This window comes from Manis javanica, chromosome 1 (genome assembly GCF_040802235.1).
Source record: "Manis javanica isolate MJ-LG chromosome 1, MJ_LKY, whole genome shotgun sequence".
NCBI classification, from domain to species: domain Eukaryota; kingdom Metazoa; phylum Chordata; class Mammalia; order Pholidota; family Manidae; genus Manis; species Manis javanica.
The window spans coordinates 211,805,407-211,823,298 of record NC_133156.1 but is presented as its reverse complement, the minus strand read 5'-3'; the positions used below and the strand labels follow the sequence as shown (position 1 = coordinate 211,823,298).

At 38.3% G+C, this 17,892-nt stretch overlaps 1 protein-coding gene across 7 annotated transcripts in view; it reads left to right on the top strand.

Annotated features, from left to right (window-relative positions):
- ARHGEF33 (Rho guanine nucleotide exchange factor 33) overlaps positions 1-17,892 on the top strand; it is a 121,944-nt gene that overhangs the window by 23,074 nt on the left and 80,978 nt on the right. For all 7 annotated transcript variants that reach the window (XR_005058778.2, XM_073214162.1, XM_037009332.2 and 4 more), the window contains exons 3-9: positions 1,600-1,713; positions 3,294-3,343; positions 12,191-12,355; positions 12,670-12,791; positions 13,690-13,832; positions 16,365-16,424; positions 17,237-17,461. Coding sequence is in view for 6 of the 7 variants with exons in the window: in XM_073214162.1 (XP_073070263.1) it covers positions 1,689-1,713; positions 3,294-3,343; positions 12,191-12,355; positions 12,670-12,791; positions 13,690-13,832; positions 16,365-16,424; positions 17,237-17,461 (790 nt within the window). In the remaining variant the exon portion in view is untranslated. The remainder of the gene's footprint in view (positions 1-1,599; positions 1,714-3,293; positions 3,344-12,190; positions 12,356-12,669; positions 12,792-13,689; positions 13,833-16,364; positions 16,425-17,236; positions 17,462-17,892) is intronic.

Below are 17,892 nucleotides of genomic sequence, written 5' to 3'. Positions count from 1 at the left end.
GAAATAATTATCTGTAAAAACATGACTTTACATATATCAAGATTTTCTTCCCAAGCAGTAACAGAAATCTCTTCTAACAATAATTTTCAAAGTTGTGTGCCTTTGGACAGGTCACTTCTCCCCTCTCCAGACCTCAGTTGCTTCACCTATAAATGAAGAAGTTGGATAAAATAATTTTTTCAGGGCCTTTGGACTTAATATTCTATAGTTTGATTGTATTCATCATGGAATGCATTACATATCAAATAAATGAGCCATTGCTACAGAGAAGAAAGGTTTCATCTTAGTAATGCTTTTATCAGTTGTGAAAAACATTCAGATAGTGAGGAGAGATGCCTTCCCTTGACATAACTTTCATGTTCACATGAAAAATGTGCAAGAATCCAAATAGCATATGGTCTCTTTAGATCCTTCGTTTATAACCATGTAGCTGATGAGTGTTTTTCATCTATGTGTACCTTTCCCTTCTGCCCCTTCCAACTTGCTATTTTCCTTTATAGACCTTCATATGTGAATGAAAAGTTTTAATTCTGCTTACTTGAGGTATAATTTATATAGAACAAAACACACCCAGTTAAAATATACATTTTGATGAGGTTTGACAAAACAGTGCACCTGTATAATCATTATCATAATCAAGGAACAGAACAGTTCTAGCACCCTAAGAAGTGCTCTGCGCCTTTTCCCAATTAAACCCTCACCTCTTGCCCCAGGCAACTACTGATCTGCGTTTTGTCACTATAGATTAGGTATGTCTTTTCTAGTGATGAAGGAAGTTTTAACTTATGTTTTCTTAAGCTTGGATAGTGATAGTTTGATAGTTTCAATCAGGTTTCTTAGTTGCAAACAACGGAAAATAACTCTGGCTGATTTCAGCAGCAAAGGAATTTGTTGAGAGAATACAGACAGTAGAATTGCTGGGAGACTGGAGAACCAACTTTGGGATTATGCAGCCAGCAATAAGGCCCCAAATCATAGAGTACAGCTGTTCTAGTAAGGAAAGCACCAAAAGCAGCAGTTTGTTACCTAAATCATCTGCCCCAGATCATCCACCACTATCCTTGCTACCACTGCTGTCTGAGGAACTCTTTCCATTTTAGAAAGTAAAATGATTGATCTACCTTAGGAAATGCTTCCCCACTGCCAGTGTCAAATGGAATGGGTGCACCTAAGTGGCCTAACCTAGGTCATGTGTCCATCCTGCTTAGCTACAAAGGAGGCTAAGGAAACCTGGTACTTTTAGCCTCTACAGTGGGGGGCATCTGATCAGGTCTGGTAGGGTGGGGGAATTCCCCAGTTATTGAAAAGGGTAAAATTTTAGATGGCTAGAAAGAGGGCCAATGTCCACACCACTGACAGTTTTTGTTTGTGAGATTGTATTCTGAACTTGCAGTTTCTTGTCTAATTTGATAAGCATCTCCTGGATATAAAGATGTCCACCAGATGCTGAAAGTGGGGAGAAAGCCATCATGGGACTATCTGCTTAATGAAATAGAAAAAGCTGTGTTCATTTTCATTTTTTTAAGTTAGCAGAGAAACTAAGTTCAGTTACTTCATCCGTTCTCCCTGCTATCCCTTACTCTTGATTTCAATTGACAGGTCCGGGGGAGAAGGGGTGGCCTGATCCAGGGACAATGAAGATGATGTGATGTTGAAGAATAAGCTGGAGGAGAGAAGCAACAGGCACCATGGAAAAGACTAAAACGAAGCAAGGTTAGATTTTTCCTATGTCTTGCTTCAGGTCTTAGGATTTAAGAAACTAGGTTTTAGTCTTGTGTTACCAGTAGCTCAATACATGATAGTAGGATAACTCGACTATTTTCATTTTCTTATCTCCATATAATAACCCTAAAGAACACAGACTTGTTGCTAGAAAAACATGAAATGCTATATGTATAATTTGGTCTGTCTGAATAGTCACCTTATTTTTTTTAGCAATAACTTTAGGACTGCTTCAGAACAACCTGCTGATTAAGGCCAAGATACAGTCTGAACTAACAGACCTCCAACACTTTCTTGGCTAGCCAAGAACAAAATGCTTTCTGTTCTAGTTTTTAGCATATAGAATCAACCATATAGAAGTAGGTTCTGTTATCATCTCCAATTTACACCTGAGCAAACAGAGAAGTCAGACTACAATCCCAAGTGTGAAAGTTTGATCCGGGAGCTGGTCTCTGATCCCAAGCTCTGGTTCTTGCCGTGATAACAAGCTGTTGAGATCTAGTACAAGATGGGCTAAGTAATCTCTACTTAAGCTTGTGTGGGGAGTTTTGGTAATCTCAATCCATCTGGGTTTCGTGGGTACAGGCCCCTGTGTGTGTAAATTCTGGGCTGAGATTATGTTATTATTTATGAATCTAACATACTAAAGCTGTTTCCGCCAAGGAAGGGTTTCCCGTATCAGGGTTTCCTGTCTTAAGAGAACAATATACACATCTGCACAACCAAATACTTGTAACCAGGGTTTCATTTACAAACTGCTTGATTCATAAAGTGTGACACAATGGAGATGTAGCTAAGTGGATGAGCAACAAGCTCCATATTTTACGTGGATCGCCTTGTCTTCATGGCCAGCCATTTTGGTTCTCAAAGGTACATTCCCAGCTAACGTTTTTCTTCTTGGGTTGTAAATCATTTGTATAACCTACTACTTCCTTTGTATTTGCCCTGTGTTTCACAGTCTCTAGTGTTGGCAATACTCTTTTCTTTCTGCCTGCATCTGTCCCAGAACCTTTCCACTGATAATTCCCTTCTATCAGCTCTCTTGCTCTGGAGGACAGCAAGATAGTCTTATATCATCTGGGCAGTGACAGGAGGTTAGGGTTCAGGAGTCTGGCAAAGATCAGAGGCAGGACATTTTATGCAGGCCTCCTAAGAAGAGTGGAGTGATGAATGGATAGGCACCCGGTGGTGAGCAGCCTTCTTGCCGTAGAACTATCCCCCTCAGGTAACTTCAGTCAGCCCCAAGAACATGAGGAAGACCCTTCATGGGCATTCCCCTCTGGCTAATTAATGATCATTAATCATTCAGTTTGGCTGAGAAACTTCCCCACTGTAGTAGAACATGATTTTTTGCTACAAGAGTTACATCAGGTAGATATGGTTTGGTCTTTAGGATGTGAATATAAAAACCACCTACACCAGCTTATGTTTTGTTCTTGTCGTATCATTGGTTTCTTGTCATGCGGTCACAGATTCAGGACCCTATAAGTCCCCTTATTCCCTGCATGCATCTGAAGAGGATAGAGACAGAATGATTTGTGTTGACTGAACAAAGCTCTTTCTCCCTACAGGAGAGAATGAACATATGCCGATGAATAATCCTTCCACACAGATTTACCAGGTAAAGACAATTAGATTGCTTTGAACACTCCTGTGTGTAATAATGATGACTGTCCTTTATGTACAAAGATTAGATTTTAGCACTTACAAATGTTCCCACATATATCACTGCATTTGTTTACTTAAAAAGATTGTGAGATGGGCAGGGCAGAGAACACCGTTCACATTGTACTTTTAAGAAAATTGATTCTTGAAGGACAACTTATCCAGTCTGCAAAGTGCAGGACTGTCACTCCCACATCAGTAGGCTTTTCTTGCCTGTGGCCACCGTCACTATGGACATTACATTGTGCCATAACTTTTCCATCGGAGAGAAGGGCAGAGCAAAGTTTGTTTTTCTCAGCTTCCTATTTTAGCAGGGAGAATTGAGAATGAAAAGGGCATTAACATTGCGAATGTTCAAATATGCTGATAGAAACTTTAAGCTCCTTTAAAACAATGGGAATAATTTACGAGGGAGATGAAAGTTACATTTTGTAATATGCTTCAGAGAGGGTCACATCGACTACTCTGGCTCTCGAAATAGTATTTATTTCACTTCTATCTTCCAAAGGGAAATTTAAAGTAAATTTCTGTCCTTAAAAATCATGGAAGTTTATTCTGATTGGGCTAGGGAAACCCATACTCCTCTCTAGAATTAAGTCAGTGTTCTCTGGAATACATGAGAAGGAAGAAAAAATTGACAGGGCTTGGTGAATTAGGAGAAATGGTGATTTAAAAGTTGGCTCTAAATTTTAAGCTCTGGTAACAAGGAAAAAGACTGGTTTCCTGAAAAGAGATATAGAAATCCAGAATTGCTGATAGTTTGGGGGACTGTTATTAAGATGTAAGGGACAGTGGGTTGGATGTAAGTTGAATGTAAGGGACAGTAAAGTGAAAACAACAACTAGTTCCCAGAAATAGCATGTAAGAGATTGTCGTGTGCCCAGTGAGGGCAAACTAACACAAGATTATGAAAACATTTTTTTTTATCATGTTGCTTCTAGACCCAGATAATAATGGGAGGGGGTGGAGAAACAGCCTCATTTCAATTTAATGTATATTTATTGAGCAGTTACTAGGTGCAAACTCTACTGCTTGGCCTAATGAGATACTCAACAGATGAAACAGACATTCACATTGATTTTTAAGCTTTCATCACCTGGAAAACATGTACAATAAATAGCTGTTGGAAGGATTACAACAAAGACAATGACAGAATTCTATGGGATGTGGAGGAGGGATGAATGAATACTGACTGGAGGATTTGAACAAGGTATTTAAGGACAAACTGATTACTTGGTAAGTGGATATGGAGAAGGATACTTCAGGCAGAGGAACCAGATTGAACAAAGATGACAAACAGGAGTGTGTCTTCACTCAGTATGAAGTTGATGCCTCACTTATCCAAGACCTCCAAATGCCTTCCTGGCACATCTGACCTGCGTGTGGCATATGAAGGGGTGTATCTCTTTAAACTTGGGAATGATTTAAAGTCTATTAAAGATTGTATGTAGGTCACTCCCTGAATGTTGGCTAAATATAGCTGCAGTGGGGGTGGCCTCATTCTTTTGTTGTATCACAAGTCCAAGTACATCTGTTCACAGTGGAACAAATGAAGCAGTGGAAGTGAAGTCGGTCTGCATGACCTCTGTGATGCTGTGATTACAACCCCATCCTTGTTTTAAAAGAATGCTTCCTAAGCCCCAGTCTGTTTACTCCAAGCAACATTTGACCAAAACAAGATGAAGGAGGAGAAGTAAACAAAGAAGAGGAAGAGGATGGAGGGACACAGGAGAAATTACCTATCATAGAATGCAATATGTACAAAAAGGGAGAGCAAAACAAGAAACCTGAAGCAAAATATGACATTTCAGCCATTCTCTACCTCTTTATTTTCTTGACAGACTCCCAACCCTATCTAACATTATAGTAATTATTAACTTGTTTATTGTTTAATGTCTGTTACCTCTAGAATGTAAGCTCCAAGGGCAGGGATTTAGTATATTTTTCTCTCTGTTGTATTCTCAGCATAAAGTATAGTGCCTGGAATATAATACATATTCAATAAATATTAGTTAAATGAATGAATATCTGAAAGATGTATATATTGCTTTGAATCAAAAGGTCTGATGCACTCATTCAGTCTGGTGCCAAATGGTGTTTGGAAAATTGTCTGGTTCTTTGGGAAAAGAAAAAAGAGATCCTTACTTTATACCTTAATCAAAATAAATTTAAAAGTGGATTAAGGTTTTAAATATTAAAACTCAAACCATAAAAGTTTAGAATTACTGAATATTTATTTTGTCTCTGGATGTGGAATGTATTTCTTAGTAAAAAAAAAAAGGCACTGGAAGAAATCACAAAAGAAAGGGTTTGAGAGCTCTTCTATATTATAATAAAAAACTTTTCCAATGTAAATATATTTTCAATACATTCAAAGGTAAATGACAAAAATCAGAAAAATTCTTATGAGAAATATTACAAAGGTTTAATGATATATAGTTTATAGAAATCAATAAAAAAGGAAACTTCTGAGATGTCAGCAGAATATGGGCAAAGAACAGAAACAGTTTACCAATGTAAAATTACAGATGGCTAACAAATAGAAGAAAAAGTTCTTTTCTTATAAAAGAAGTAGAAGTTCAAAGAAAGTATGACTAAAGCAAGGAGTATTATGTTTGACTACATAATTAGCAAATAATAAAATAATTAATAATAGTTAATTCTGATGTGTATAAACAGGTGGAACCTTTTATGAAAATTATTGGGTAAAAATGCAGAAGTATTAAAATGTTCAGACCCCTTTTAGCCTCCCTGTATTTTGGATGGAGTTGACCTCCTCAGTAAGAGTAAGGTACAATGACCCAAATCACATCATAGACATCAACAGGAGAAAGAGCACTACCATTTCCTGGTCCATTCCAGGGAGAGTCACTGCCAGATCAGGTGAAGGAAGCAGTGTGGATATACTACTCACTCTGAAGCTTAGTATATTCCCTTTGATTCGAGCCCAAGTCTATTTCCTTTTCCTCTCATCTTTTGTCCAATGTACCTAGCTCTATCAAAGTCTAATCCAGTCTCTTTTCCAGAGTCATATTGTGCAGCTTCACCCTTGATTACCTCATTTTGTATATGGATTTTTAAAATTATGATTTCATTAACTTGAGAAGAGGGGGCATCCCACAATTAAGGCAACAGATATGGCAATTGCAGAATTTAATCCTAGCTCAAACCTCACACAAATGATTTGAATTCTAACTGTATTTTTGGCTCACTTGAAGCTTTGGGAAGGTGAACAACTGCAGCTTCATCCATTTACATTACTTACGTTTCATATAGCTTGTCCAAGATATGTTTTTCTAAATACACTGATTTAGGATATTATACATCATACAGTATGTTTCCAAGAATGCACAACCATAGCATCCTAACTTTTCAAACCCTCTGGTCAAATATATTTTGTATACTTACTAATTAATTGAATATATTTTATTTAATACAGTAGATTTCCCTTTGGGTCAAATACTACCTAACATCTTTTGACTTATAGTAATTTCATATTTAGGAATTTATCTTAAGGAAATAATGTACAACACATACAAAGCCTTATATGAAAAGCATTATATGTCAGTATTATTTATAATACTGAAAAATTACCAACAACATAAATTTACAAGAATGAATGTGTAGGTAAAAGGTGGCATGTCCATAGCATGGAATATTATGTAGCCATTAAAAATGCACTTAGAAAAAAAGTGAAGGCTTATAAGAATGTTAGGCAAAAGGAGAGGGCAGAATCAAAATATATCTGTAGTGTGATTTCAACCATATAAATATCTACATTTACACACATAGAACATAATAGAAGGAAATATGCCAAAACACTAATGGTTATATTAAAGAAATGAGAGTTAGGGTGATGCTTTTTTCCTCTTTCTCTATAATGAAAATAATTTTTAAAAATTTATTTTTATGTGCCAAATTAAATTTTATGTGCCAATTTAAATTTATGTGCCAAAAGGATCTCTAATTGAAAAGTCATGGGAACCAGTCCTACAGCAATAGGTTTCATTGTTAAAACTGCTATAGAATATTTTCTAGGATTTGCAAGTCCTGTTTGAACCTCAGTCTCTTTTTTCTGTTGAGGAATGTTATCAAACAGTAGAGGTGTTAACTCTGCTAGGCCTGTGGTACATCCAGGGATTGGTAACACAAACTTCCAACACACAGGCTTCATATCAGCTTCAAAAGTTCCCTGTAAGAATGACTTTAAGGGTCCACCTCTGCAGGGAGTGTAAGGGGTAAGGGAGTAGATTTGAGAAATTTGTTCTTGACTGTTCAAATGACTTGTTGCCCACTTTGTGTTTTATATCATTACATTTCCAGGAATTAATAAAGAGGCTAAAATTAGGAAGATGGAAACTGGCAGAAAGACCATGTTTCTTCTGTACAAACCCTGCTTTAGGGGGAAACCAAAGCAATTACCTTGGCAACCTTGGCATCATGTACTACTTCAAAACACCTTGAATTTTGCTCTTATAGAGCCTGTAGCCAGGTGTTGTAGGTATTTGGCATGCCTTCTGGAAGTTTCTCAAATCATGACATGTAGGCCTTCGCAGAGTTCTCCAGATACAGGCCCAGTCCCCTCAATTTGCTCCTATTAGCCTTCTGACCTTGATAATGGGACAGAAAGGAAGGAGAAATCTGCGTAAAAACAAGTTGGAGCAACTTGCAAAATTCGTAAAAATTTAGATTGAGGGATCTTTAGCAGAAAAAAAATTGGAAGACATTGACAAAAATTCATCTTAAGAAGAGTTAAGAAGCCAAGCAAAGAAAATTGAGAAACAGCAATTAAGAGCAGGAAATAGGAAGAATTCGGACTCCTCCCCGCTATTTCTTTGAGCCTAAGATGCCCTCTGTGGTGCCCTAGGCTTCGAAGTACAAGTCTTCTCTGAACCTGCCTCCAGCGGGAGCCCGCCTCCAGCGGCAGAATGGAGGGATCATAACCTCTCTAGAGCAGCTTCATGAAAAAATCAACGAGATGAGGAACGTGTTCAACTCGCTGGAGAACAAGGTAGACTCCCATTTCTAATCCTTGGGGTGGGCTGTGGGCTGTCAAACAAGAAAGCTGAAGAGAGAACAGAAAAAAATGTGAAGTCTCTATCTTCAGAGTATTGTATTGTTCAAAAAGGAATGGCTAGTTGGTACTAGAAAACCAGTTTGAAGCAGCTAAAGATAACAAGAGCCCAAGCATCTTAAAAGCATTATGTTGTCTCTGATGTGTGACTGTGCTCACTACGGCATCCCCACCCTGGCTGATCAGTGGTTGTGGAGCTGTTTTTAATGCAGTAATGTTACTTTGGTGGCAAGTAGCAAGGAGCTCCAAGTAATATATAGGTTTATAATATATAAGAAATGGGCTCATAGCTCAGAATAGTTTCAAAGTTCCCGAAGTCCCTATATAAGATGTCTGTTAGGGAGAATTTTTGATAGTTCTTAATTTTTTGTGAGCTGAGGTTCTACAGGTGAGAAAATTTACTTTCCCTTAGGAGCCTGCTGCTGCCTTTTGGCTCCTGGGGAAAACTCCACACATATCCACCTAAGGAAGCACTGGTGATGAAACCTATTTCAGTGAGATAGCGGTTCCCTTTGTTTTTTCAAGCAGGAAACCTGAGTGACTTTCAAAGCACCTGAATGAATGTCAGGTTTCCTTTCTTCCTTCAATGTTAAAACCTGCATAAATTTTGCTTTGACATTATAGAGCTGTTGATTTTGTTTATTTGGCTCACAGCAGATGAATTTATATAGCAAGAATTACCAGATCAAAAGTAGTTGATCTGGTGATTCAATCTATCAAGATGATTAAATTAGGACATGTGCTGACATCCATCACAAAGATTTATTAAAATTAAAAGTAATTGGAATGAAAAACAGATTAATTACGTTGTTTCCTAGTCTTCCAGCCCCAAACACTTGACAGGTCCTGCTTTTTCCCTCTGAACCATCTCTTTAGTTCCTCTTATTTCTCCCTCCTCCTAGCCCTTGAAAGAAACCTTTGTGAGAGACAGTGGGCCACAAAACCCTTTATTTAAAAAATATGGTGTAGGAAACTAAGGCATTTTATAGGGGGTGGTGCCATTGCAAGTTGGAACCATATGTATAACCAGACTCTGAAATGCTTAGAAATACACATTTGAAGGAATTTTGTTAAGGTAACTGGGTTTTAATTTCCATCCCTTTTATAAGAATATTTGGTGGGTACGTTTATTTATAGACTGAATCTTCTAAAAAGTTCTGTTTTAAAGAGAGACCTGGAGCTAAGAGTTTCTCTACTGGCCAGAGTGTAAAATCATAAATTCCAAGAAAGTGATGTTATGACAGTTGACCCTTGAACAATTCAGGGGTTAGGGGCACCTAACCCCTGTAATCCACTATAACTTCTGATTCCCTCAAAATTTAACTACTAATAGGCTACTGTTGACTGAAAGCCTTACCAATAACACAGTCAATTAACACATGTTGTGTATGTTATGTTGGGTGGGGGACTGAGTTTATTTTCCTTGGTTCTTGTCCGCTTCAACGAAGAATTGAAGGGCAGAGACACAGTAGCGAAGCAGAGTAAAAGTCTTATTTGAATGCACTCCAAGAGAGGAGCAGGCCTGAGTCAAAGTAGATAAAGGCAGGTTTACTTGAATAAAGCAGAGAGGAAGGAAAAATGGAGGAAAGGGAAGCTCACTGAACTGCTACTCAGCGTAAGGGCATAATCCCTTGCCAACTCCTGAAGCCGGTGTCACCTGGTGTCCAGTGTCCACTTGGATCTGCACAGCGTAGGAACTAAGTTCCTAACATCCCAGGATTTGGGGGAGCCGCAGAGCACTGGATGGAGTGAGATTATGTTCTGAGAACTTCCCAAAGGCAAAGAAAAGAGATTTTCAGGCAGGCTTCTAAGGAGCATGATAGTACAGCTGCAGCCCTGTCGGGGTCACCCAGGCGACAGGAACTTGCAAGTCCCAGATCAGAGCTCTCAGCAGCCCCTTCCTACTTATCTGAAGTAGGTCAGAGAGAGTGACACACAAGAAAGGCGAGTGTGGGCAACCTCAGAGAGGAGGCGTGCTTAAGGGTTTGGGGTCTGCGGTTTTACAGGGCTTTTTTGGATAGGAGTCAGCACAAAGCATGATGTATACAGGTGATTGATAATTCCTTTGGAGTTTTGTTTTAAGAACAGGATTATTTAGGTGACTGTTGGTTTGGGAACTTCAGCATTCTTTGTTCACATAGGTTTATTTACACTTCTGAGGTCTGTCTCCTGCCCTGGTTACAAAGTTTCTTGATTAAGGGCTGGAGGAAGTCAAAGAATGAGCTGGGCCTTTTAGCGGGCTAAAGTAAATCTTACAATGGCGTGATCTAATTGATATGATGAAGACATGGGCTGTGCTCAGATACTTTTCTTTATCTGGAATATCTGGACATTCCAAGTTGCTCTTGGCCTTTGGAGCTTCACCTGATTAATTCATGAACTCGGTGAGTCCTTTCTGGCTCTCTAGTTTTATCTGGTTAACTCTTTGAGTCCCTTCTAGTGGGCTTTACTGGACTATTCTCCCTCCACCCGCCCATATCTATTTTCAGCCTAACATGTTTTATGTATTATATACTGTATTCTTAAAATAAAGTAAGCTAGAGAAAAGAAAATGTTTTTTCAAATTGTTGCAAATTTCCAAAAAATTTTCCAATACAATTTATTGAAAAAAAAAACTCCATGCAATCCTAACCCATGTTGTTCAAGGGTCAACTGTATTTACCTTTTGTTTTTATTATCTTATTATTCTGTCTGTTGAAAATGCATTTTTCATTTGTTCAATAAATAAAACTGAACTTTAGAAGTGCTCCATTTTCTCCATATTTCTGTCTGTGCTTAACTTTTTTGATGTGCCACTTAAAGGAGATTAACATTTCTTGAACACCTTCTATGTACCAAGCATGCACTATGACAGGCACCTTACCTACGTTTCATTTAATTCTCAAGATAGTCCTGTGAAACAGGTGTTGCTACAGTTATTTTATGAGTGTGGAAACTGTGCAAAAAGGTTAACCCACTTGCCTAAGGTCTCAGTACTTGTAGGAGAGAGCTAGGATTTGAACCCTATCTGACTCTAAAACTGACACCCTTTTCACAGTGTGGAAGTTCACAATGGAAGACTGTTATGTGCATTCCTACATCCCCAGGCTTGGCTGCTGGAGATGCTTCATTCCACCATCAACAACGTGCTGAGCTCCTGCCATTGCAGTTATTTTCTGCCACTGAAAATGCCATTGTCTCCTCTTCTATGATATCATCCAAGAATAAATACATACATACATATTTTAAGTTTCTTCCTTTTCAAAGAAATTCTCAGATAAGATGGTTATTACTCTTTTTATCATTTATTTTTTTAACGAAAAGAATAACTGACTTTCTTCATCTTTCCCTGGCAACCGGGGATAATATAACCCATCACTTCTCTCATGGAATTCAAAGAGTTACTGGATCAAGACTGTCTTTCAAATGCATATGTTGTTTTTCAAGTTAATCTCATTTTAATGAAAGGTATTAATATAAATAGTAGCTTGCAGGAGCACTTGTAAACCTAATGGCTTGCTTTCTTGTCATTATCAACTTTCACCATGTGTCCTATAAAAGGACCTTCTTTTCTGTAGAATGGGGCCAAGATTGCCTTAAGCTGTCCAGACTTAAATCTACCAGTAAATGAGACCTGTACATTTTTCAGAGCCTGGTTTCTCAAAAAAAAAAAAAAAAAAATCAAAGGGTTAATGGTATCATCTGGAATAATTGACAGCAAATTGAATTCACTCTTCATGTATTATTTAGTTGCAGGCCCTAGCCTCTGAACTCAAAACTGGTTTCACAGAAGCAATGCAAGAACTGTCAAGAATTCAACATGGAGAATATGCTTTGGAAGAGAAGGTTAAGAGCTGCAAATGTTCCATGGAGGAAAAAGTTACTGAGATGAAGAATTCATTAAACTATTTCAAGGTAGACCTCTCTGCAATTTCCCTGCTGAAGAGAAAACCTTGGTCTTAGCCATACAAGTAGAAAATTTGCCTTTTCATGTAGCAGCCAAAAATAAGACTTTTCTTTCTGGCCCAGTCACTAATTGTCATGGTAAAATATCTATTCCATGTTTTTCTTTTTTGGAACTCTGTGTTAAAATCCAAACATAATGGAAGTAAAATTTTCATTTGTCATTCATTCATTCAACAATTAAAAGCTTACTGTGTACTAGATATTATGTTATATACTTTAACCCCACATACCAAATTAAATGCATATCGATTTTTATTTTCTAGGAAGAGCTGAGCAATGCTATGTCAATGATTCAGGCCATCACTTCCAAACAAGAAGAAATGCAACAGAAAATTGAACAGCTTCAACAGGAGAAGCGGCGAGAATCCCGAAAAGTTAAAGCTAAGTGAGTGTCTTACAAAAAATTGACCAAAGGCAAACACATAAGCAATGGATTGTAAAGGGCATTGAGGACACCTTCCCCAGTACCAGTGATACTGGTCAGCACATGATGGAGGTTATAGAGACATAAAAGTTGGTTAATACTAAAAATGGATTGTTCACTATTACATGAAAGATGCATTCAGTACAATAGGAAGTGAGATGAAATTGATATAAGATGGCACGTAGAATTTGATTTCAGCAGTAGAAACACACAAAATAACTAGAAAGATGTATTTTGAAATAATGATTGTTCTATTAAGATAGTGGAGACACCAGTGATTTTCTTTTTTTTATTACTTTTCTAAAATTTCTGTAACGCTATTATTTTACTTCTACCACTGAAAATAAATTTGTGCTAATATCTCAACCAGGTTGAATCAAATTTCACTGTTAAACAAATAGAATCTTAACTGTTATGTTTTTACTATTACCAAATGTGAAATAGAAATATGGCAATAATATTTGTGTGACCCTGGAGAATGGCTTATTTTTTCCGTTGAAGACTCGGGGCTCCTGGTACCTTTATATTGCTTGTTAAGTGACTATAAATCATCCCAAGCAGATTTTCACCACTGCAAACTTTGTAAAGATCCTGATGACAGCAAAGCCAGTAACAGAAAAATAAGAATATAGATATTGCAATTAGGAGGTGATTCATAGATATTTAATTTTTTTTCTCCAGCTTTGGTGATGAATGAAGTTGAGCTATAAGAATTGCTAGTGTTTAACTGTTTTAAATTTATAAAAACAGCAATTTTGTATGGCTCCAGCCAGTAACCCAGAAATTTTCTTGAGTTATTCTGAACTGAATCTCTTCTTAACCTATCAGGTATTAAGACTCTTCATTTCCCCTTCCCCAGGAAAACTCAAAAAGAAGAACATGGGCCCCAGGCTGGGCCAGCTCAGGCACAAGGAAGTCCCTTTAGTTCCATCAACATCCCTGAGCCTGTCCTTCCCAGTGAAGACTTTACAAACCTTCTGCCTTCTCAGGCCTATGAAAAAGGTACAGTTCACAAATCACACTGAATTAGTTAAGCAATTTTTCCCTGATGCCTAGGGCTTGAGTAGTAGTGAGAATGGGCTTAAATCCTGCACTTTTATTAGAGGAAAATGGTGTATTGCTCAAGATTTTTCCTCTGGTAACAGGAATTTAGAAGAATCCATAGAAAAGTCTGCCTAATTTTAAAAGATTTTTTAAGGGAGGGGGGAGTACTAATCTGGGTATTCTAAATTTCAAATGAATTAGAAATAATTTATTGCACAATAACACTGTACCAACCCTAGGAAAAAAATCTTTTAAAAATTATTTACTCCAATAAATTATTTTATTTTCTACATTACTTCTCAATCCTCGTCTCACTGTATAGACATTTTAAAACTAGTTGTATTCTTAGAATAGATAAACTTGTGTTCTGCTTTTTTTTTTCAGCAAAGATTACACTCGTATGAGAAAGTCCTGTCTGCCCTAACTGGCAGGCAGTGATGTCAGTGGTGGGCCAACTCTGTACTACTCCTTCTCTGGACAACCAGAGCTGGTGCCTGTCTGTGAGCTCAAACAGTCGCTAACCCAATTCCTGATCTGAGGGATGATAGAACAGATACTCAAAAATCATACCTGGGCAGTACTAAAGAAACTGGCTTTCCAAGGGATGTCTGTAACCATGTTCCGTTGCATGTTTGCTACATCTTTGTATTTTCAACAGTGTCTAGCAAAGGACTTTATACATAGGAGAATGAATGTAGATGGTAACATTGTTAGATAAATGTTCCTTTGCATGTAGAAAGTCTCCAAAAGAGGTTCAGGGACTTCTCAACCAACTGTAAGCTACTCAAGGGCAGGGCTGCTGGTTTTTTACCCTTATGGCTTAAGCCACAATTTGGCTCATACATTCATAGATAATAAATAGGTTTTGATACCTGAATTTAAACATCTAAATCACATGGCTTTTAATTGGTATAACTGCAAGGTCTAGATACGCTTTTTTACTTGTAGTTTTTTTATCCCTTCGAGTAGTTATTTTAGAGACTGTTAGAGTAGTCTAGGAAAACTCATGTGATCCATCTAGGGAATGGATTCCTCACAGGTGGTTCTATTCTCTTTGCTTCATGTCACAGGGAGCATGATAGAAAGTGATAATCTCATTAGGGAAGAATATAGGATGAGCTTGGAAAGTAGAGTCAGATCAATGCCATGTCCTCTTGGAACATGTTCACAGGAAAGATTAAAAATTATATTTACAAAGTGCCCAGATGATTTAAATTAGTTGTTTAGTGGAAGTCCTTCATCCTTACTGTTATATAGGCATGGCTTATGCAACATAGTTTATTCACCAAGTTGCTACAGAAATTTGAGAATAATGGGGCATGATAAGACATTCTGGATACTATTATTTGTAGGTTATGTTGAAACTCAGGCTCACAGGGCCAAACTTTCAGATAGGGTTGAACTACCCACTAATAATAATAAAATGATGCAATTGTTATCTATTGCCCCCAAATTCAGTAGCTTATAATAGCAAACATTTGTTATGTCACTGTTTCTCTGGGTCAGGAATCTGCACAGCTTAGCTGGGTGCCTCTGGCTTGAGGTCTTTCATAGGGTCACAGACACAGTGTTGGTTGTTCCACTACCCATTTATCCATCCTTCTGTCCATCCAGCCACCCATCCATCCACTCCCAGCACTGATGTAGGGTGGCATATAGTAATTAAGGAACAGTGAAAAGTCCTGCCCTTATGGAGCCTTTGTCCTCAAGGAAGCACATAATGAAAAAGGTAAAGAGTATATGTAGTGTGTCAGACAGTGGTAAGGAGGAAAATAGGGAAATTTTTTAGAGAGGTATGATTTTAGAGAGGGTGCCAGGTAAAGACCTGAAAGAAGGGAGAAAAGTAGTTTATGGGTCCTGAGGCGAAGACAGGGAACAGCCAATGTCAAGGTACTGGCAGGGACATGATTGATGTATTCAAGGAATAACAAGAAGAGTGGGAGGGATAAGGTGGAGTGAACAGGGAAGACAATAGGAGCTACGGTTTAAAAAAGGAGGAAACAGCAAGCAGGGGAGGACAGCAGATATTTTAGGGCCTTATGGTCATTACAAAGTCTTTGGCTTTTATACCGACAAGGGAGACCACGGGATTAGGCAGCGGTTTGATGTTAGCATTAGGCAGAGGAGTGATGGGGTCTGATATAATGCTTTAATAGCCTCATTCTGGCCCTTTTTATCATTACCACCATAGTTAGACAGTAATTTAACTCTTACCGTGTGCCAGGTACTACTGTAAGCAGTTTACAGATATTACGTGATTTAATTCTTACAGTAGTCTATGAGGTAAGTACAACTCTTACACATTCTTTTACAGAAGAGAAAACAGCACTTACCACACTATACTGTAATTTTCTTCCTGTCTGTTGCTCTGTCTCTCTTTTACTGCTCTGTCTCCCCCAGTAAACTATACATTCTGAGTCTGTCCCCACTGCCTTGCTCAGTCCATGCCAGCAGAATGGACACTAATTGAAAGCTTTTCTTTCTCTGCAGCCCATGAACCCAGATCCATGCATGTAGCAGACAGTAATATGAAGGGAATGATGGGGCCTGGTAAGTGGCTCTATTTTGAGTTCTATTTTCTTCCAGCAATTCCACCCTACCCCTTCTTCTACCTTCCTTGCTTTAACTTCCTCAGTCCCAAACCAAGCATGAAAGAACTCAAGCAAGATTAAGCATTATAGTTACAAAGATTCCAGTAAGCGTGCCAGTTATGACTCAGTTACCTCACAGAGACAGAAGGGGTGAGGAAGTTTAAGACAAAACTAGTATTCTGGCTCATTTCAGTCACCAGTGAATTTACATTTGCCAAGAACTCACAGGTGTATGTAGCAATGACGTAAGTTTTCTATGCACCACACAATTTAGAGTTTACTTAAAAGTTATTTACTTAGTGGACAGCTCACCAGAATTTTACAAATTATTTCATCTTTCCTCCCTCTCTTCCTCTTTCCTTTATGCAACTTACCATCATCAGGGCCAAGGAGGACAAATTCCAAAAGAAGATACTGTCTTTGGCAGCCTTCTTTCCTCCTCTTCATATATTGTCTTTCCATTAGTGCTGCACGCTGGTGCGTTCACCTGAAAGGAAGCAGATATAAGGTGCCAATGCATACCACTATAACTGGTCATATTATTTCACAAATTCGTTTTTTAAAAAAAACCCTTATTTACTAGAGACTATGTACAAAGATTAGAGGATAAATAGACCAGGAAAAGAGAGATGTGACTTTGCAACAGTGGAAATGTTTAATCTTTAATTGATATATTTAATCTTCAAGGAATAGTGGTACCCAAACTTGGGCATAATGTTTGAGAGTAGCAACAAATACAATTTTTTTTAAAGTCAGGTGTTCATTTTTCAGGAGTGAATCCAACAACTCCAGAAGCAGAAGAAAACCTTAAGTCTTGCCTCTCAGCTGATATCCAACCCAAAGGCCATCTGCCGTCTGCTGTGTGGAGGCAGCCTAAGGATGGTAAAGAATGGGGCGAGGAGTACGTCACGAAAGACCACCCAGATAAACTCAAGGAGGCTGGCCAGGGTAGACACAGCTCCTTGGAAAATGTTCTCTGTGAAACCTCTTTAGCTGGTAAGTCCCAAAAGGATATGCGAATTGAATGTTTAAAGAACAGCAAGCCTAAGGGTTGGAGTTCTTACAGATTCCGGAGGATAAACTAGTCTCTGGCTCCTTCTCCCGTGAACAATCTGAAGCGTATAGAGAGGAAGCGCCTCGCCTGAGGTCACGTGGCCTGGTGGGACTACCACCTTGATTCTGGGTGGTCATGACATTTAGTAGTGTAAGTGCTTTGAGGGAAAAAAAGGCATAACATTGGTGGAGAAGAGGGCAGAATTTTGAGAACTATTTGTGTCAGCGACATGGATTCTCCAACGTATGAATCTTTTATCAGTTGGTTTACCACCAAAACATCAAACATGCAACAGGGTCTGTCCTCCAGTCCACCCTCTTTCTTTCCCTCTTTTTTCAGATCATAAACCATAACTGAACACTTACTGCATATC